The following is a 23,069-nucleotide window of genomic DNA, read 5'->3' as shown; positions in this document are numbered from 1 at the left end:
GGATTAAAAAATTAACAACTAGCATTTTTAGACACGTTAGTGGATATAACAATAGGTTTGCATTTTATGCTGGCATTCTTCTTTTTATTGTTGGTCTAGGTAACAGAAAAAAAACGCTTTTATCATTGATTACTGGACCAATCGCTTTAAAATTTTATGTGCTATGACGTCATCCGAATTTGCCACTGGGTAGCGCTACGTGTCCATATATATATAAGCATAGCTCTCTTGTTATCCATGAGAATGCCGTTTTAAACCTAAAATGTCGGATAAGAATTTTATGTTTGACCGAGAAAAATCTGAGGGGTAACAGGGGCCACCACTAAATGACTTGGCGGACGGGTTAATATTTCGACTATATTTCACTTATTATTTGACACAAAGTGGACCTATGGATCTTTTTGTTGATCTTTTATGTATTCTTCTTCTTGTTATGGAAAATCGCTTTTCTCATTCAATTATAGACAAATGACTTTGAAAGTTTTACTTGTTAACAATTGTATTTTTTGCTAGAAGGCTATTACTTTTATTTAATCCTAAATTTTCTATGAAATCTAATATTTCATCTAAAATGCGCTTCAGATAATCTCTAATTATGGGAACATGTTGTTTTGACATCGTGATGGCTGGTACGGTTCGTCTACTACCGTGGAAAATTGCATAATCGTTCTACGGCGTTTTGGATTTCGTTTACCAATATTTGAGCATAGCTCTCTTGTTTTTTTTTTCCGTTTTTTTGATTTTAATTATTAAACAGGGCGCATGAAATAACTGATAGCAACCGATTAAAAACATATAGAGCAAAGTACGTGGACCAAATCCGGCCGGTTATGTGATTCAATCTGGCCCGCCTGATGCTGCCACAACTAAACTGAAACCAAATTTTCATTTTCAGCTGAAAATAGCTCATGAAATTGGTTAAGATTGCGATTGAATTTAGTTTTTGCATGAGGTCTATTGTTTTTCATCGTTGCTTAACACTGTAAATATTGTTCATAAAATGAAACTCACATGACCCGCCAGTCTAAGTGGGCAAAATATTTAGCCCCTGGTCGAAATACCTTGCCCACCCCTGGTATAGAGAAATAGAATATGAAAGTCATTGCTCCGCTCAGCAAATATACGAGAGACACCATGCTTCGTCCTAGTCCGCGGGTGGGCAACGCCTGGCACGAGAGCCCATTTATTCGGCACGCGAGTGAGACATCAGAAACGAGATCATTCTCCGTAAGTTAAAAAGTTTCGAGACTCTGAATTATCTGATGACACTCGTTGTTCGTTTATTCAATATCGTTTGTTTTAAACTCATTTTGTACTCCCGTGACATATGGCTACAAAGAAATATATTATGACGTAACAAATGAGTTAGCTCTCGAGAAATTTTGTCGAGAACAGCGCAGCATTCATTTGGCTATTTTCTTGTATGATATAGTTCGTCTATGACACCCTTTTTCTTCATTCCTGTTGATTTATTAAGTTGCTTATGTTGGTTAGAGTTACTTGCTAACTTACTGTTATGAATTGATTTCGAAAGAAATATAAGCGATTGAGGAAGGTAATACAAGAGAGAAGTGCAGAAAACGAACTATTGCGTGATTAGGATGCCATTCCCAAAGAATGCTCGTGAATCTCAGTTATGAACTTTATTAAGTCTCATAATAGGAGTAGCATGAACATCAAACCAGTAATTCGTGTTTCATTTGAAATTTACAAAATATAAACCCAATGTAAAATCTCTATCAGCGGTAATGCAACAGCAGCAGTCTCATTGATATGGAATAAACAAAGTAATCGAATCTATTTCGAACTGATATTTTTTCGAATAGCGAATATGTCTGTACATGTTATAAAGGTTTATTATTGAGTATTTTGTTTTGAAAGTAGCAAAGCATTGTTTTTAATTTTGGTCGGTAGAACTTTATCGTCAAATTTAGCCTATTTTGGCACGCGAGTTGAAAAAGGTTGCCCACCCTAGTCCTAGGCTAATCCAATTTCATTCTTCTAGAATGCCTTTGAAAGCTTTTTATATTTTGCGACAAAATCGAAACTATGCAGCTGACTTTAAACAGGAAACGAAGTATCATTGCGCAGGTGCGTCGTGTTCCAGATACCATAAACGAAAGGCGCTCCTGAAGTATGTGCACAAGATGCCGCACAACCTGAACCCTAATCTGGTACACATACTATGTTCAGGTTGTGCGCCATCTTGGTGCATATACTTCGGCGTCACTCTACACAGCTAAGTAAACTTTTTGTCGATCGCGGGCCAAAATTAAAACTTGCATTCATTGGCACATATTTTTAGAAAGTTGAAAACCGAACGGATGATAGTTTCATTCGTTTCGTTGCCTTTTGTCTAATTATATTTAAATTATAGGCTCAATAAATGAGTAATAGTGAATTTTATACTTGTTAGATTATAATATAATTAAGTCTATAAAACATCTGGTTTTTACCATAATTCAGTGGGGGCGTCGCGGGCCGGATCCGGTCCACGGGCCGTAGGTTGCCGACCCTACCCGTAAATATTCGTATCGTTACCTCCAAGTCATACCGAAAACTTTTGTTTTACTTAATTTGTTATTATTATATTTTATATTATGTGATTTCTGGTTGACGAAATAATAACCCTGCTTTTTATTCAAGTGGTGTTTATGGTGGTATTTCGTTTGTCAGATTTGAAATCTCGGGGCTCCCGAAGTATGCGAACCAAGATGGCGGACATCGGAAAGTAATATGTGTACTAGATTAACCGCTTGAACCCGGCAAGCCGGTTTACCGGCTTGTTTGAGTACGCTCTGTGCCCCGGCAAGCCGGTTTACCGGCTTGTTTTTCGTGTCGGAGGGAATCAACTTTATGATTTCGTATCTCAAGAACCACAATGAGTATTTAAATAAATTTTATATTGCATGAAAGCTTGTTATTGGGACTAATTATATTGTGATGATCGGTGCTCTAATATACGATGTTTCAGTAAAATTGGCAATTTGAAAGTGCGTATGAAATTATTGTATGATAACAAATATTTAATATAAAGAATTTCGACTTCTTGCCTAAATAGCCACATATTCAATCGACAATATATGTGGAGAATTTGAATAGCTTTTTATATACGTATCCAAAACGATTTTACGATGAGCCATTCAAATTTTATGACCAAATATATTAGATTATCTGTAGATTTAACAGCGACGCTGCGTCAAATTGATGTTCTCATTGAAGAGAGGCAACGTCTCGTCACGCACAACTTTACGCATATTACGCAAATGCAACTAAACGTGACGATATCCGCAATAACGTTACGTCGAGATGTTATTATTTAAATGTCCGCAGGAAGTAATTAATTAACCCGATGCTACGCATTCAAAATTCGCACTACGATTTGACTTTGACTGCCCGCTCAAGCCCCATTAAGTTGTGGTTACGTATACGTAATATGAACAAGATTGTGATTTTATTAGCAAATAATGGAACAATAAAGACCATGAAAAATGTATGTACATAAAAGACTGCTTGCTAAAAATTTTAAATTGAATATTGCACTTCGTTGTGCCGGGAACAATGAAGAACATGAAAATATTAGGCAGACTAAATCCAATATTGCACTTTGTTGTGCCAGTTATACCAATGGTTGTTGGTTTCGTTATCTATACATAGGTACTCATTACAGTATTTGTACTTATATACTGTCTCGCATCGTTTCAGCAACGCTTTGTCTTTAGCAGCTGGATTGGTTTTTTGGCAATAATGTAAATTTTGCTGCATACGACGCATCTATTATTAGAACTGGCGTTTTGCGGTAGGGTATCTAGTTCTGGCGACGCATATGATCTTGTTGGAATAAGAGTTGCTCTTTCTGCATTATTAGTTCTCTCAGATATTGATCCATCCACTTGCTTCGCCTAACATTCGTAAAATCAGATATTTTGATCTGCAGAGCAGGCAAGTACTTATTTTGGTTGATATTTGAACAAATACTCATGGGCGAATAAAACATTTTCCACGTGAAATTTTATATGACGATAATAACTTCACTTCGCTATTACTGCACGCAGTACTCGACGTCGGTACTTCAATCCATACAGGGTTAATATCATATCGAAACTCGGCGACCGATGCTCCGCTGAGAACGTCGTCGTGAAAGTTATCTTGCGCATTTTGCCACGCAATACGTTTCGAACGTACTTATCAACATCTTCATGACGGTAGTCACGTGATCGGCTTTTGCGTAGCTGCGTAATCAGTGCGTCATGGCCGCTTATCGATGTTGTTCACCCGACACAATGATACACAATTAAATATTTAAATATAAAATTGGTTATATGGCAGCCACAATAGTAATTCGAATATCAACAAAAAGCTTATAAAAAACTCTTTATGAACATCAAATATTGGCAGTATATTTTGTACCAAACTAACAAAATTTAAAGCCAAAACTCACATACATGCAGAAAAATGACTGTTAGATTAGGGTCAATTTTATTAATTTTGACAAAATGTATTTCAAAATGGAAAATACATTCTGAATGCACGATAAAATTTCCTTTCGATTGAAATGTCTCACAACGTGCTACCTATAATTGGTAAAGAGTTACAAGCGTGCCAAATAGCCAGTATTTAGACTTATTTTATTGTTCTACCAATACGGCGCCGCGAACCTTCAGGGTGAGCGAGTAACTTCGCTCAGAGCCGTCAGAGTTCAAAGAGTTAAGGTTAGGCCATAATTTTAGGTATAAATACTACGGGAGGCTCTTGGCTAGTCTTTGAACTGATAATAGGACTAAAATAAGGAAAATTGGAAAATATTATCGCCTAACCCTAACCTGTTACCCATGTTACGTTCCGATGTCCGCAATCTTGGTTCGCATACTTCGGGAGCACCGAAATCTCATCAAGTTCAAACAATGCATGCACAAAAAAGTAAAAACACACTGTGAAATACTTTTATCTAGCTAGGAAGAACGGAGAGTTGAAACTGAAACTAGGAAGAACGGAGAGTTTTCTTGTGAAGTAAAATGAATTTTGTGGCTTGAATTGTGGCCCCCGTGGTGGAGGGCCACGGGCACCCGATTGCGAGCCCCATATAGCTAGCTCAACGTATCAGTGTTGGGAAGTCATCATTAACAAAGACTCAAAGTTACTCAAGTTATGTAAATGACACAAACTAGTTTGTGAATTGACTTCGGAAACAAGACTCACAGCCCGGATTTTGGGGGTTTCTTCTAAACCAGGCATGTCCAACCTTTTTAGTGTCGCGGGCCACTTTCACGTGGGGAAATTCATTGCCGGCCGCAAACGTTTTTACCAAACTTAGATGGCAACCCAACTCCGATTTACGTTAGCATTTGAGCGTCGATAAATCAAACGCCTGGAATGCACAACAGGCTTCGACTTCCTAATTTTCAAACGATAAGACTTCAAGCTCGAAACAGATTTACAGCATATTAGGTATAGGTAGGCATCGTTGTCTTGCAACTCTTCCCAATCCTTGTTGTTGTTGTTGTTGTTATGTTTTATGGCGCTTATAACTTCAGTGGTCTTTTGCGCCTTTGATCATTTTGAATTTAAAAATCCTATACTAACATATAATACAATATTTACGAATATATAATTATACAATTGAATCAATTACAATAGGTAATTTTTCTAAATATTTCTGCCCGTAGACAAAACAAATTCGATAACAGTTTCAATAATATCCATGTTACTAAACACTTCTTCCGAAGTCATTTCCAGTTTAAGTTTTCTGGCTTTGCTAATGACTGGTCTTCTTTGATGATTATATCGTTGACAATGCAATAGGTAGTGGTCTACGGTCTCGGGTACGAAACACTGTTCACAAAATCCGTCAGAATGACAGCCAATTTTATTGATATTTCCGATTTAAGTCCTCGAGCTTCATCTATTTTGTTCCAGACATACCGGTGGATTTGTTTTAGCGGTTTGACAACAATCCATAAAACACAGTACCGGTCTGTGACTTCAACAATTGATAACTTCACAATGGGTAGAAAACTCATTGTATTGCCACAGATGTTGCACGCTTTAGTGGCCTTTATGAAATCATGTTCTGTAGCGCATAACAACGCTTTTCTCATGACGGAGACGCGTGAAATTATAGCCTGAATTCTAGTAAGATTTGATATCATACCAGGAAATTTTATGTTAACTATGTTTATATGTCGGTATTTATATAACAACTTTACGTGGGCCGCACGAATTTTTCCTGTGGGCCGCATACGGCCCGCGGGTTAGACATCCCTGTTCTGAACAATGATTTGTATTGACTTGAACTGTTTCGCAGGAGCGTACCAACAGCAGTTGACCCCCTTTTGAAATGTCAAAAAAGCAATTCTCTGTATTATACATAGCAATTTTTCGTAGCTTGTAACGCTTTTTAGTCCCCAAGACTCTTGAAAACACACGGACTCGCTAATTATTACGATTCTCGCAACAATCGGCATGTGCTCAATTCATGCGCCTCCATAAATAATTCTACTTTGTTTCAGTAGCTCTGCAGTAGTTTGGTGATCACTCATAACTTGGCTAAGAAATGAGTCTCTCTCACTACTGTGTAAAGGCGCGTTGTCTTGATTTGAGTATTCTTCCAAAAATCTTATTGTTCATAAAATTTTACCTGAGTGAATTTTTGTTCTGAAGTTTAAATAATTTGTTCAGGTAATTTTGATAAACCATAAACTTAGTGACCCTGAACGGAGAATGTTTATCTTGGATATAAATAAAAATATTCAAAATCACAAAATTCTATTATCCGCTTGAATTTGTCTTGTTCGGCAAAAGGTCGAATTCATGCTAGATATCAGTGACTGCTTTTATCTGTTCTTGTTGAGAGCAAAAGCCGCGTAAGTAAATCCCCCCCCATCAAACCCCCCCCCTTCAATAAATAAACAAATAAATAAAATTTTAAGCCGGCCACGATATTGTATTATGGAATGCTTTTACGCTTTCACTTTGAGCAAGTCTGTACGTGTGCAGTCACTGTTGTGCAGAAAGCGCTATTTTTGCAGTCTGTAGGAGTTTTCCAGAGCTTGGAGTCAATTTTTTGAATCCGGAAGCACGCATCACTTCGATATTCATTTGCTTATTACTTATCGATTTTAATCGGTAAGTATGTTGATAGGTATTTGTCTGTATGTCTATCAGTATGTCTGTTAGATGCACGCGATATCTCACGAAGGCGTTCGAATCTGCTCCAAAATTTGCATGTGCATTCATCATATCTCGGACCAGAAGCCTATTGATTTTGGATGAATTATGTCGTATAATTAGCGAGTTATTGATTAATTAGTGATGAAGAGATCTGGATTTTTACAAAGCGAGAGATTTTTGAGACGCGCTGAATGTGTGTGTGTGCGTGTCCGATGCGCAAGTTTTCACGCTAGTGAGTCAGTGCGAAGGATACACACCGCTGGATCGTATCTCATGAATAATCTTTAAGCAGTGTCCATATCTCTCTTGTAACTTTGACGTTGTCGCGATGCGCAAGTTTCCTTCGAGAAATTTCCCACGCTATTGAGTCAGAGCGAAGGATACACGCCGCGAGATCGTATCTCGTTACTTATAATTCCTCACCAAAATATCGCCAGGCTGTGTTTGAATAGCCGTCGCAACCCGGGTTAGCGCCGTTGTATTTGACACAAAATATAGGATTGGTAAATAGGCTATTGGCTGGAAACTAATCGAAACAATCCAGTTCGGATTTGCAGAATTCTTCATAAAAGTATTTCCCCGAGTAGTATTTCGACGACGACATGGGTAGTTGGCTATTGTTTTCTACATTTTTGATATTGGCTGAAAACTAATCAAAACAATCCAGTTCGGGTTTGCAGAATTTTTCGAATTGAAACCGCAGTTTCTATTTTGGGGGATCCCTAACTTTCGATCGATAAGTCTTCGATCTCTGACCGATATTCTCGTTTTTATTTTAATAGGTTTTTTGACTATTATAAAGTGGCGAGCTTCGCCATTTTTGCGACACCCCTTCTGTAGTTCAAATAGGCACATACAAGGTGTCCATAAAGTCCCTACAAATTTGGGACCTTTAAAAGTATGTGCGCCAAGATGGCGCCCAACCTTAACATAGTTATAGTATGTTTATCAGGTTAGGGTTCAGGTTGTGCGTCATCTTGGTACACATACATCGGGATCGCCTAATTTTGTTATGAAATCGGTTCTCAATATATCCTAACTAAGTGGGTGGGCGGGGTCGCTTGAAGATTTTCCGGGGTCGACTGACTTTCGCTGAACTTACAATACGTTAATAGCAAATATGGGACTAGAGAATTGGACTAGCTGTGCATATTTCACTGTATCGCACTGATATACTGGTGTTCCTCTGTCCATTGTGTGCCGCCACACCAAGATTCCAAAAACTCACAATTCTCATCAAGATAAATAAAAGTATTACACTGATTTTCGGAATTGCTGTACTTTATTTATTACATTTTCAATTTTCCAAAAATTGGGGTCTCGAAAATAACAAGTTTGGGACCACTGCGCTATTGACAGTAAACATCGATTGACACGAGAATCTATGCAGAAAAGATGGCGACAGTACCCGAACTTGTAATAGAATTAAAATAAGAAAATGGGAAATGAAATTATGCCTAACCCTAACCTGGTGCTGCACACACTAATTAAGGAGTACCGAAAAAAGCGAGGCGCAGGTCAGTCGGTCACGCGCATTTATTCACAAGTAATAATGATTAAATATAGTTAAAGATTAAATAAATAGGTTCCATTACATTTGAACCCACGTACATTTGAACCCATGACAATTGCACCTGTATGCTATTGCACCTATGGAATTTTTTTTGTTTCACGGATAGTTAAACCCATACTAACCATAACCCATGGGTTTTAGCACCCGCTTATAGATTGAACCCGTGGATATACGCATGGGTTCAAATGTACGGTCACCAAATAAATAGGATATTCTTGTGTAGTCGGGAATGTGGTATAGGTCAGGTCGTGTGCACAAGGGGGGTTGGGGGGCAATAAGACTCTTAAACCCCTTTTTGAAAATTCCTGACTACGTCCCGGGCACAGGCTGAACGGAAAAAATAGTGAATTTTTCACAAACAAAAGATCCTTGTCCAGAGCGGACGAATGATATAATCAAGCAAAACCTGTTTATTGATGGCTGGATAACATAAACCTTGTTCTGATCCGTGTTCGAGAACAATAAGTGTATATATGTGAAATCTTTTCTCAATAGGGTAATGTTAAGATAGAGCAAAGAAGCGTTTGCCTAGATCTTAGTTCAGAGAGAAGGGGCTGGTTGTATAATACAATGATAAACATGATAAATCTATTTGTTTGCTTTCTTCGTTTGTAGAGCCAGGTCTACCGAGAGTTGAATGTTTACCATAATGATAAAATGTACTAATTATGTTTCGTAATGTAGAAGTAGAGGGGTCAAATAAATACATGACAAACATTGATTGAACGGGGCGTCAGTTTTGTGCACAGAACTACCAAACTTTTGTTTACTAACTACTTCGTATTCTTGTGTGTTTTTTCGCGACAAGGACAAGAACAATATTCTCTCTTTTCGCATGATCCGCAATAGCATAGCTAGATGAAACACTCAAACTTATACACATACGATAAAATATGTTTGCTGAATGAAACACATTAACTTCAAACTAACACAATATAAAGAATGTCTTTTTTTATAAGCAGACGTATTACGTTTTTCAGAAGGTGGGATCGAGGCTTTTATAAGATTTATTTGAGTGAAAATTTTATGAAATTTGAACGAATTCTATGGCTAAACAACCCTTCCTGCGGCTCTAGTTAATGCTTTAAAAAATTAATTACTTTCAAAGAAATTTTTCATTGAAAACTAATCATTGACTTGAAATTAAAATGCTGACGTCTATTAGTTAGTTAGTCGAATGGATTCCCCGTGTTTATTTGCGTAGCGTTGACTAATCTACAAGATGCAATAGTGACGTAACAATAGGCGTTTTCGCAGCCACTCGGACACTTTCACTTGGAAGGATTTTAGACCTGGCTGTAATCATTGCCTCGCTTTCGTGGATTTTTATCGAATTTTATTATTTAAAATCGAATATTTTTTCGAATCGAATAATTTGAATGTTTTTAACGAATACCGAATGGTCGAATAATGAATATTTTTATACACAACAAGGATCCTGAACGTCAGAGGTCGATACTCCCTTTGGAAATTAATAGAAACCTTAAAAAGTCCGCAATACTGGTTAATTCCATCATAATCGCTGATTGTCTCTGTCACATCGATCGTTTCGGCGGGGATATCCTAAAGTTGGTAATCTATATTTCCGTCCTTTCTCGTTTTTTGCAAGTATATATAAGGCCTTGAATATTGAAGTTTTATATTATACCCGTGTTCACAGCACTTAAAGACAGTAAGGACTGATTTCAAAACCAAATTGATTTATTCCGAGTTTTATCCTCTGCCTTGGCTTTGATCTTACTTATCACCGCTTGTAAATTAACAGTGCCTGTTTAAAGTGAACGGTAACCAAGATGCAGATATTTATTAAAACGATAATAGAGTTCCTCATGCTTTTCTATGGTGTTCGTGATATTTTAGTATTAGATAGATAAATTAAATCTGCGATTGCGTGAATCCTGAATGTTGGATTTAAGGTAGTGATTAAATAAATTGGGAGTAAAGGCTTTTCTAGCGGTCATACTAATAGGGCATTTGTGCCCAATAGAGGGTCAGACGCGAATTATAACTGACTGCAAGTTTTAACGTTTTTTTTTCAACAAAGCAATACCCCGACGCTAAAATACTTATTGAGTAATGCTTAATTTTATTTACGGAATTTGCAAATCAGCAACTTCACCTAATGATTCTGATTATGTCATGCCTTAATTATTACTGCCCAAATGCTTCAAAATTTAACCATTTTAATCATTTTCATTATGTATTAATTTATTTATAGGGGTGTGCAACTTTCAATACAGGTGGGCCAGATACAAGTAACTGGATGAAACCGCCGACCTCACTTTTATTTAACATTTTACTAGTTGCACGTACAAAATTATGGTAATTGATCTTATGACATAGTTGTTCGCTTTGATCATTGTAACGTCATAGGCATAGAAAATAGGACTTGGGTATTTGCAGCGCAAATGGATTCGAATTACTCGTACGTACCGGAATAAACTAAATTAAATACTAGTTTCGCAGGTCGCCCACCATACAAAAGTGGCACTTCTCCGCAGGGCCCACAATTTTTCCTTGTGGGCTGCATTTGGCCCGCGGACCGGAGGCTGCACAGCCCTATTGTAAGTGATTAAATGACATATTCTCCCTGTATTTCATTTTTTCCCTCATCAATTGACTTATTTCGCTCCGAGCAACTCTGACAAAGATTTATCAAGCAAGAATCTACTAAGACTGGAATATTTCAGACGAAAAGACAAAAAGATACAATGACTTTTTTTTAAAATCAATCTTTAAAGACGGATCAGACTCTTTTTATATCGTTGCGTACCCTTGTGCAGTCATCACAGACCTCCTCCAGGCGTCCGCGGACCTCACTTGGGACACCCTGCTGTATACACAATGTGTTTTTGTTTTTGCACAGTGAATGAGGTATAGATATATTTCCCGTGTAACTTTTCATACAATAATTATTACGCTTTTTTCCCCGAACGCGCACCTTTACCTGCACGATATATAACGTATATAAAAGGTTACTCTTATTTCGAAAGATTTCACGTTATTTCGTCGGGAGTCGCCTTTATCGTTTTTGTGAAAATCTCCATTTCCGTTCTTCTGGCTATGATTTACGATGTTGGGATGTCATGTGAGTCATGTGACTGGATTTTTCATATTTTATTCATTTATACCCCGCCATATCTAGACAGTTTTTACTTGTTTTTACAGTTTTTCTCCGCTCCTACTCTTCGAACTCTTCTGGTCATATTGTGTGGCAATTATGAAAAGATTGCTTTTCCGGGATAGATATTTTCGGCTCAAAATATTTATTAATCAGATCTGCAGTAAAGATTCACATAGCAAATACAGGCGCCCTACTTAGGATCGAACGACCGACGGTTCGATTGGCTACATTCATATAAAAATTTAAATCGTTCGACAGTATTTATTGATCTTTCCATTAATATCATTATTTTGCGCTCCAAAAATATGTGTACCAATATGGAGGTGACTGATTTTGTTCGCCTACTTCACATCGAGTTGTATAAAAAAGGGACGGAAGCCTATGAACAGGGGGTGTATTCACCTGGCTAACACAGAAAGTCTCTCGTAATAGAACTAAAATAAAGAAATTTGGAATAAAATTATATCCTAACCCTAACCTGGTACACACACTACGGGAGTATTCATTATTTTACAACGTAATCAGACCATGGATGTATTTTATCAAATCAATATAAAAGTAAAATTAAAATCATTTAAAAGAAAAAAGCCCTTTGAATGACAACCCGGTACTTTACCCACTGTTGTCCCAGGTATATAGCAGTGCTGAGTTCCGTTTCTGTGTCCAATCAGATCTTTTATATTTATAGGGATGTGTGTTTGGACTTCAGATTCATATCTAAAGTAATGTATGTAGAAAATATCGATATTTTGGACTATTGACGCATAATGTATGAGAAACAGCGTTTATTTTTATACCTAATGTATGAATTTTACGTTATATTAGTTGTGATTATACAATTTTGATATTTATGTTTATGCAAGTCAAGGGCTTTACAGGTTAGTAATTTGCTGGCTTTAGAAAAAACATTATTCCTAGATAAATATTTTCTACGTGAAATATTCATTAATTCCTTCACTATAGACGAGGCAGTGATAATGTTAATAGTGCTTGTAAAGTAGATTTTAGAACGATCTATTGATATTAGTTACGTTCAAAGGCTGATACAGTAATACTACATAGGATTTTATTTTACGATTTCGCCATTATTTTAATCGGTTCCAAACGACTCTTGAGGTTTTTTCAAAGTATACAGAAATTAGCATTCTATATGTCGATACTTTTAATTATTAAAATAATTAAAATATTAAGATAACTATTCCAACTGTGGAAAAATATCGCAAAGAAAATAATTAGAAAATGCCTATTATCAGTAAATTATTTTTCCAAGTATTTATATTTTACTCTATATTTTCGGAAAATGATTTGTGAGCTTCAAATTCTATTGTATACATTGGTGTGGGCTTTAGACATTTTAGACATTTTTTAACAGTGCAGAACTCTTTTAGGACCCTTATGTAACTGGTATCGAATTTCAGATCAACGTGCGTTCGCTGCTTTTGTATAAAGGAACACAAAGAAGTTGGTTTTAATTACAATACTATTATCAGCGTATCATGCTTGTGTAACTATCTTTACAATTGTTTGTATCCACATTCTGGCTTAAACGCTTGTTAAACTAATCTTTGTGTCCAAAGTATCAGTCCACAGTGGTACTTGTCATTCAAAATACAACTCGGTTCTTCACCGAATATTGTTAAAGGGGTACACCCTTAATTTTATTCCGATTTCCCTTATTTTAGTCCTATTACGAGTTCTGGGACTGGTCCGTGTTAGACAAGTGAATACCTGTCCATCGGTTTCAGTCCCTTTACACATCTTGATGTAAAGTAGACAAACAAAATTAGTTACCTCCATATTGATACACACACTTCTGGAGCGCCACTGAAACTACAAAGTAGAAATGAATTACGCCGTTATATTGCGCTGTAAATCATTTACAAATAGGTATTTTGAAGTCTAGATTTACCTAAATAAAAATTTGGCTTCATGAAAAAGTATTTATGCTAACTAGTTAATGCTAATTTTTGAAATTCATAATGAGAAAATTTCATTTCAATTTACTGAATAGATTTACTCAGTTAATGTGACAATTTTGGTTTGTAAAATGCAAAAAAATGTTTAGCTTTCGAAAACCGACATGTCCAAACGTGTACGACTGGGAAAGCTTGCAAAAGATACCCTATCCACAGGAATGCGGGAGGCTTATTTGCTTGAAATGCATCCCACCGCCCAATGGTATCGAAAAGTTGAAAAGCGTCCTTGCTGAAGCAAAATTAGCAAGTGTAATTTTGCAACGTTGCTTCCCAAAAGCTGATCAAATGTTGGAAATACTTCAGGCGATATTAAAGAATAAGAACTTGAAGGTGACTACATATTGATTTTTGAAATCCTGAAAATTCGCAGTTTTTATTTCTTTGTGTTTATTTTGTTGAATAAAACCTTTTTTCGGAGTAATATTTAAAACAAGGTCTCAACTTTATTTTAGTGTAAAAGTTCAAAATATTACTAAATTAAATTATTTATTCATTATTGTAAAGCTAATATTCACATAGTTACCCTGATTTGAATTGCGCAGAATTTAAAATGTGTTTGCAGAATTATCGATTTCCTGTTAAACAAACACGGCACGTTTTTAATTACACGAGTGAATATATCAGTACTTGAACACGGCTGGAGTTAGAAATCAAACGAGATTGTTCTGTAAATGAACCTCATCTTTAAATTAGCTATTAGAACCTTGAGTGTCGCTGCACAAAAAAAACGCTTTGGTTCCTCGCGACTCCCTTCTTCAGAAAATTTGTATGATTATTTCTCTTTTTCTACATGTTTTTTGGTGATTGGATAAAATAAACTTGACTTGACTACTTGACTTGATTGCCTTTCTGTTATGAAAGTTTGTAAATCCGTATACATAGAGCAAAACAACATAATGACATAATATGATATATAGTTGAAAATTGTCTCCAAATATTTGATTCAAACTACAGGTTTTTTTCCAGAAAATTGCTCTCGATCTACGCTTAAACGAGTACAACGATGAATGTGTTAATATTGTGGCACATCTCATAAAAAGGGAAGTGGTTCGTTCATTTGAATGTCCTGACAATATGGACGCGGTTAACACAGAGACGCTGCTGCTCGAAGCTATTACAACAATAGATAAGGTAGAACTGGAACAACACTAAATTGATTTCTATACATTAGAAAATGACTGTTTTGGCTATACGCCCTCTGAACATGTTCACAAGTTTTCACATGAACCAAATGGCTGAGCATTGCAATATCCATTTTTGACTTGATGATTTCATTTTATTATTTCAAACGTAAGGATACTCTGTTGATGCACTAAAAATATTAAACCTCAAAAAATCTGACCGTTTATTTAGTCTCCGCTTTTTATTATTTAGCAATCTAGTTTATCTTTTTTATTATGACAGCTATTAGCACGTCTTTCGCCCATTAATCCGGACGTTTATTTTCAATTTTTACGTTTCCTGTAGTTCCAGATGAGCGTTTTAAACTTGAATGGTGCGTTGTTGAATGAGCATTCGCTAAAATATATCGAAGAAATACTGTTGAAGAGAATTATTTCCGACAAACTCATCATGACAAATTGCAAGAGAACATGCGATGCATTTTTGACAAGTGAGAATTACGAATTACTGAAGAAAGCCGCCGAAAATGGACAACGATGGGTAAGTAGGGGTGCGCGGGTACATAGCTTCTTATTTTGAATCTCATCGGAAACGACCGGGTAGAAAAATGAGTTGCTTTTCGAACTCAGTACTCTGCGTTAAAAAAAAGTAGGCCCATTAGCACAAAAAACTCCACCGAGTCTGGTTTGGGCAGTATTTGATTGGAATGATAATTTACATCATCGTAGTCGAGCACATCATTTTTGTTTTGAGGCAGGGTTTGTACGTCCGAGTAATTTAAATCCCTTATACCTGAATTCAATTCATTATCTATGCCTATGATTTTACAATGCCTTAACAGCTAGCTTGTGCAAAGCAAACAACGCTTGTCACAAGATCAATTAACTAAATTTTTGTGCCTGCACCTACTAGATAGCCTATGTTAAGGTGCGGGCCGCGGTTTCACTCACTTGTTTCTATCTGGCCCTCTTGTATTGAAGGTTGCACTACCTTGTTTTTAAAAAAGAACATGTTTAAAGTTATACGTGTATTTTACATTGCAGTACAGACCAAATTTGAAAATTGAGTGGTTTCCCTACGTCGGACAAATCTGCGAGATTGAATATAGAGGATTTGATGTAAGTCATTTTTGCAGTACCAAAGTTTATTTAAAGCGAGTTCAATGGAAAGTGAAGATATTCGTAAAAGTAAAGTAGCGCTACATTTATAGGCTTCGTAAGAGCATTCTCAATTGGGAGTCTTATTTTCAAAACATATAACATATGTATTCTACCAGGGTTGGCCAACCTACTTGCGATCGACTGAAAACGTCAAAATAGATCCCGATCGACTGATCTGTAACAAGGTCGTATATAAAAACAAATGGATACTGAATATGCAGATAACTGCACACACGTATATAAAAAAAATCAACGCTGCCAATAAGCTTAGTTCTTCGGGCGCATGTCTTAATGAAATCACCATAATTTTTTTATTTTTTAAGTTACATTTAATTTGTTAATTTGATTATATAATTGTACCCGGAATAAATGTTCACCATTTATTTAAGATTTATTTAAAGCATACAGTTCTGATTCAAGACATGCCTAATTTTTAGTCGTAAGTGTTTGAAATTCTTCAGAAAAATCTTGCATAAAACTGGTTCAGTGCAATTTTTTGAGGGATTTATCAAATTTTTTCAACTTCAGACGCGATCGACTACTCAGTCCAGTCGATCGCGATTGATGTGTTGGCCACCCCTGTATTATACAATCTAAGTATTCGTAGCGTCCCATTTGAATGGCTGGAATTTTATTAAGCGAACTCTTAAAGCTATCAAACTTTTACTTAAATATTCTATAATTTATTTCATAAATGATGAATAGCTGAAATTATTTTCCAGCTCCTGTTCAATTCTACAAGAGAGTATTTTTTTAATCGCGAAACTGGGAAAAAGGACAGTGTCGTCAGACAAGTCTTAAAGTGGAAAAATGAAATGCCATGGCAAGTGCGAAAACTGGGAAGTAAACACAGAAGAACATCTATTCAGGATGAAAATGTGGGTACAATGTAACAAAACACCTGTTGATAGTCAAATAATTTAACCCTACAGGTTGAATACGTACTTCAATTTTCGAGTGGCAGTAAAAAGATGCTCTTTATCAAATTACAGTTTGTCGCGTGCTTTACTCAAAAATAATTCATTTATTTGCGCTAGTAGAGCGAAAAACTTTATATCGGAATTTGCTTTCATTCGTTATTTTTTTCATTGGAATTTAATGTTTAATATACCTATCCGAGAATATATTGCAACTAATTCAAATACATTGAACTGTGTCATTCCATTCATAAATATGGACATAATAACTAAAGTTAATTTAAAATATAAATGTGAGAAGTATAGAGGTTTCAATGTAAAAGTCAAGTCAAATTTATTTTATCCAACCAGTAAAAAACAATCACGTACAATATTCCACAAAAGCGAAATCGTACATTTTTACTGTGGAAGGGAGGCCGCGGGGAACCGGATCTGGTTATCGTAGAGTGACACCAAAAGAATAAAAACTAATTAAAATCTAATATTGTAATGAAATTAATAATTTAGAATGAAACTGTTGGAAAACGTCAAAAAACTGCCATTGAGAGTTCGGTTGACGAAATTACTGACAGATTTAACTTGGAAGTTGACGGTGAGTATGAACCTTATCTTACATCTTTCAGACCGGCCGAATTGTTTTAACTAAAAAAGAAACGGTCATCAAAAATGTAATCTATAACATGCATTATATGTTAAGTTTATGGTGGATTTGTAACAGGTATTTGTTATCACTTACAAAACAACAGCACCCGATTTATAAACCCTCTTTGGTTGCAATGTTAAGACAATGAATACTATTAAAATATTTCAGTTGGTCGCAATCTTGCAACGAACAAAATTGACGGAGCCACCGGTAACGGTATGTAAACTTTGTTATATTTTTCGCACATTTCACTTTATTGTCAAATTTACCATAATCATACTCAAGACGGTAAATCTTTACAATTAGTAGAATATGTATATCAACACAAGGGCTTGCATCATTACCATCTGTTTAATGCAGTGGTTCTGAAACGACAGGGCGCGGCCCACAAGGGGGGCTTAGACAATTTTTGAGGGGGCGTGAAGCTAATTAAATTTAAAAATATTTGTTAGATTTGATCTTTCCCGACTTACTACGGATACTTACATTTCTATATTTTGGATATTTACGTTTTTTTTTTTTTTTGAATAAAACATACTTTCGCCATACTATCTGTTATTCGTAGCTTATTGTAAGCTAATTACTTTTGAGGTGGGGCACGAGATTTAACAAATTCGGGAAGAGGGGTCGGATTAAAAAGTTTGACAACCACTGGTCTAATGTGAGGTTTCTCGAAAATGTCTTGTCGCGATTGCCCGACACTTGTTTCACAACTTGTTTCTATTTTAACAGTCGTCCCGCTTTGCTACACTTGTCCAACTGTACCAAATTAGGGTAGACATATATGGTGGGACAATGATTAAAGTTATGATATGAAGTAATCTTCATGCGGTGGTCTGTTTTAGAATATATATACATATATATAATACTTGTTAAAAGGTTAGGTAATTTATATGAAATGATATTCATGCAATCGAGACAAGTGTGGGCAAATGGGACGCGATATTGTTGAGAAACCCGCTAATATGCCAAAGTTCACAATAATTCGAATTACCACAAATACCATAACGTGGAAAAGAAATATAGAATCGTTACAAAAAGATTTACGTTTTGTCTTCTCCAAGCAGCATTTCCGCAAGTTTTTTACGCGAGTACCAACTTTATTTGGAACTCACGTTGTATGTATACCAGGTTAGGGTTAGGTCATAATTTTATCCTGTTTTTTTATATTTTAGTTCTATTACAAGTCCAGGGACTGTCTGTGTTAGCTAAATGAATATACCCCCTGTCCATAGGTTTCAGTTCCTTTACAAAACTTGGTGTAAAATAGGCAAAGCAAATTAGCCCTTTATTTCACGATCACTCACTGGGCTGTTGTTTCTATATTCCAGTTGCTCGATACTTTGATTCAAATCTCAGTTCGTCTCCGATAGATTGCCCTTCATCGTCTCAAGTAGGAATCAAAGCAACTAACGAATATACACGACCATACAGTTCGTATCCGATAGATTGCCCTACATCATCTCAAGTAGGAATCAAAGCAACTAACGAATATACACGACCATACAGTTCGTCTTTGATAGATTGTCCCACGTCATCTCAAATAGGAATCAAAGCAAGTAACGAACATACACGATCAGAACGAAGTAAGTACCGATAGGAAAGATTTGCGTTATATTTCATCCAATACTTTACTCAGAACGAGCCCAGTCCCAGATATTAAAGACACCGACAAAAACAACCCTGATATGCCGAATAAAATTTTTTTTGAAGAGTTTGTTTTAGAACTAAAATTGGTGCTCCCGAAGTATGTGTATCAAAATGGCGCACAACCTGAACATAATATGAGTGCTACCAGGTTAGGGTTCAGGTTGTGCGTCATCTTGGTACACATACTTCCGTAGCGCTCAAAAATGAAATACCAAAAATATATTTGAAACTTTTAGGAACTTTTGCACATGAATAAATTTAAAATATCTCAATTTTAGAAAATAGGAATATAGTGAAGAAAAAGAAACATGGAAAAATCTCGCAAAGCAAAGTATCAGGACAAATATAAATGAACACTGGTTAGTAAATTGTGCTTCTTAGATTTTTTTTCTACTTATTCAATATCTCTGAAGTTGGGATTAATATATAAAAAGGTGATATTTAAAAATGATTAGAATAAAACTAAAAAGTCAATCGGGTTAAAAAATCGAAAATTTCAAAAGTTTGCCGAGTCTAATTTAATCCGACATTACAAGGATATTGACGAACAAAAAGCGTATAACAGCCGTTCCCAACTGGCGGTCCGCAGTTGGGGGGAGGCCACAAAACTAGCCGCAAGGCAGATTTTACTTTTCACATTTCATAAAAAGTCCCTGTTCTTCCTAGTGGCATTGATAACGTTATTTCACAGGGTGTTTTCACTTTTTGTGCATGAATTGTTTGAACATAATGAGATTTGGAATCCGTCAATCAAAATAAGGTACTCCCGAAGTATGTGAACCAAGATGGCGGACACCGGAACGCAGTACGTGTACCAGGTTAGGGTTGGGCAATAATTTCAGGTACAAATACTACGGGAGTCACTTGGCTAGTCCCTGAACTCGTAATAGAACTAAAATAAGAAAAATTGTAATAAAATTATGGCCTAACCCTAACCTGGTACACACACATACCGGTGTTCCCCATCTTGGTTCACATACTTCGGGAGTATCCAAAATAACACTAGAAATATCACTGTATGATATCACCATGGTAGAAATATCACCATGATTGCTAAATACCTCCAGAAGGGGCCACGGCCCACGAGCCATAAAAATTGGGGAACCACTTTCGTATAGTCACGTTAAAATATGATGTAGGCTACTTTAATCTGATAAAGTCACCAAACCAGACTTTGGCACCCGCATGCGCAGAAAATTTTACTCGGTGACATTTTCAATTGGTTAATATTCCGTTATTTTATTTCATTCGAAGTGGAAATGTTTTTTTCCAAACCTAATGTGGATGGATTTCTCTGAAACTTCGAGATAAGTTACAGGGCGTGTTAATTTAACAGTGTATATAGGGGGCTCCCGAAGTATGCGAACCAAGATGGCGGACATCGGAATGTAATATGTGAACTAGGTTAGGGTTAGACCATAATTTTAGGTATAAATACTGCGGGAGGCTCTTGGCTAGTCTTCGAACTGATAATAAGACTAAAATAGGGAAAATTGGAACAAAATTATCGCCTAACCCTAACCTGTTACCCATGTTACGTTCCGTTGTCCGCCATCTTGGTTCGCATACTTCGGGAGCACCGTATATAGTTTAAATATGAATGTGAATCCAACTATTATTTTATTCATCGGTCTTTGGGTTCTTTACTGAAAAATTAAGAAACATTTTTCATGTTTTCAGGAGGTTGAATTCCATTCGCTAACATCGGAGACTAGGAAGAAAAGAATAAAAAAAGCTGAAAATAGCCAAATTGGTCACTTATGAAACTCGTTATTAGCATAACTACAATCATCAAAGAAGAGTGAATTTTTTAATAATTTTGCGCCGATACATTTGGTGAAATAAACTTTTAAAGGAAAAAAAGCAGCAGGGATTTGAGAGCCGTTGGGGATTGTGATTTGACTTAATGTGCAGTTTCCAAATCAGAATTTCTGCTATAAAATCATGAATCTTAATACTTTTGATTTTTATCCTCAATTCTTAACATATTTTAACAATAGTTGATATTAATTTCTTCTTTATGTATTTTAAACTTTTTCAAATTTTTCATGAATTTTTCAATAATGACGGTTCCGCATTTGATTTCTATTACTCCTAATTTTGTATATAAGAATGATGAACAATAAAATAACACAGTAAGGTTTGATCCAGTTTTTTGGAAATATTGAACTATTATATTGATACATATGACCTACATTTTGGGTACTATCGTAGTATGTGTACCAGGTTAGGGCCATGCCATAATTTTGTTCTGATTTTCCTTATTTTAGCTCTATTACAAGTTAAAGACTGTCTGTGTTAGCCAACTAAATATATCCCCAGCCCATAGGTTTTAGTCCCTTTACACAACTTGATGTAAAATAGGTGAACAAAATTAGTTACTTCCATATTGGCATACATACATGAAGTTGTGTAAAGGGACTGAAACCTATAGGCAGGGGGTATATTCACTCGACTAACACAGACAATCCCCTAACTCGTAATAGAACTAAAATAAGGTAAAACGAAATAAAATTATGGCCGAATCCTAAACTGGTACACATACTATGGGAGTACCGAGAATTCTAGAATTTCCAAGCGAGCAGCTGTATTACGAGCCGCTGGAGACAATGTTTGGGTAAAATATCCAATATTTGAAATAGAATCAGAATCAAAATTATTGGAATCATTTAATCAATATTTTTGTAAAAATTTTGCAGGTCGGGCAAAATTAATACGACCGCAAACGGGCGATACATACTCGCATTTTGGATCTATGTCTTGCAGGTATATTTAAAACAATGATTAAAATATTCGGAACCTGCAAAAATAATAATCAATTCAATTTGGCAGACTTCACTCGAGTTTTATTTTTTGTTTATGAGGATCGGATTTCTATCGCATTCCGATGACAAGTGTAAAAGGGGTCAAATTTCGTTACTCCCCTAGTTTGTGTACCAGGTTAGGGTTAGGTCATAATTTTATTCCGATTTTCTTTATTTTAGTTCTATTACAAGTTCTGGAACTGTCTGTGTTAGCCAAGTGAATATACCACCTACGCATAGGTTTCAGTCCCTTTACACAACTTGATAGGCGAACAAAATTAGTTACCTCCATATTGGTACACACACTTCTGGAGCGCTAAAAAAATTTTCATGCCCTGTTTTTCGCATTTATAACAAGTAATCCGCGCGCTAATTTGAAGCACAATTTTTCGTCTATCATGCATAGATAATCATGTTATACGCTGTTTTTTTAGCGTGAACGCATGTTAAAATGAGTATTGTGTTTGAAGCGACTTTTTAGGTATTAAGTCCAACCTAGACTTTTATTTTCATAGTATATTTTTATATCTGAGCTCGGCGCAATGTTCGCAAGGAAAGGTAGAAGATAAACGACGGTTTAACCACTGAATAAAATTGTATCCTCGAAAACAATAACATTGAACGAAAGATAAAGATGAAAACGTTTGAACTCGACTCGGACCTATTTGATATTCAATAATATAGCAACGAGAATATCGGTCAGAGACCGAAGACTTATAGATCGAAAGCTAGGGGATCCCCCAAAACAGCGCTCTTACTCCATAGTGACACCTTGTGTCCCATCACTAATTAATTAATAACTCGCTAATTATACAACGTAACTCGCCCAAAATCAATAGGCTTCTGGTCCGAAATATGATGAATGCACATGCAATCTGGAGCAGATTCAATCTTGCTTTCGTGAGATATCGCGTGCATCTAACAGTCAGA

At 36.0% G+C, this 23,069-nt stretch overlaps 2 protein-coding genes across 3 annotated transcripts in view; both read left to right on the top strand.

The window, feature by feature from the left end:
* The window catches only part of LOC144432106 (uncharacterized), a 109,612-nt gene extending 100,711 nt beyond the window's left edge, over positions 1 to 8,901 (top strand). The window contains exon 2 of the mRNA XM_078120183.1: positions 8,756 to 8,901. The gene's annotated coding sequence lies outside the window, so the exon portion shown is untranslated. The remainder of the gene's footprint in view (positions 1 to 8,755) is intronic.
* A 4,981-nt stretch (positions 8,902 to 13,882) lies between these two features.
* On the top strand, positions 13,883 to 21,643 carry LOC144432098 (uncharacterized). Of its 2 annotated transcripts, XM_078120149.1 has the most exons (10): positions 13,883 to 14,173; positions 14,810 to 14,974; positions 15,311 to 15,505; positions 16,009 to 16,083; positions 16,848 to 17,003; positions 17,550 to 17,634; positions 17,854 to 17,901; positions 19,017 to 19,271; positions 19,614 to 19,694; positions 21,016 to 21,643. In XM_078120149.1, the coding sequence occupies exons 1-9, from the start codon at positions 13,925 to 13,927 to the stop codon at positions 19,682 to 19,684; spliced, it is 1,299 nt and encodes a 432-aa protein (XP_077976275.1). In that variant the 5' UTR covers positions 13,883 to 13,924; the 3' UTR covers positions 19,685 to 19,694; positions 21,016 to 21,643. The 2 variants fall into 2 exon arrangements, with proteins under 2 accessions (XP_077976275.1, XP_077976276.1); XM_078120150.1 differs by lacking the exon at positions 14,810 to 14,974.
* The last annotated feature ends 1,426 nt before the right edge of the window (positions 21,644 to 23,069 follow it).

This window comes from Styela clava, chromosome 14 (genome assembly GCF_964204865.1).
Source record: "Styela clava chromosome 14, kaStyClav1.hap1.2, whole genome shotgun sequence".
NCBI classification, from domain to species: Eukaryota; Metazoa; Chordata; class Ascidiacea; order Stolidobranchia; family Styelidae; genus Styela; species Styela clava.
Note: the sequence above shows the minus strand (reverse complement) of the source record. Positions and strands in the feature narration are given on the sequence as shown.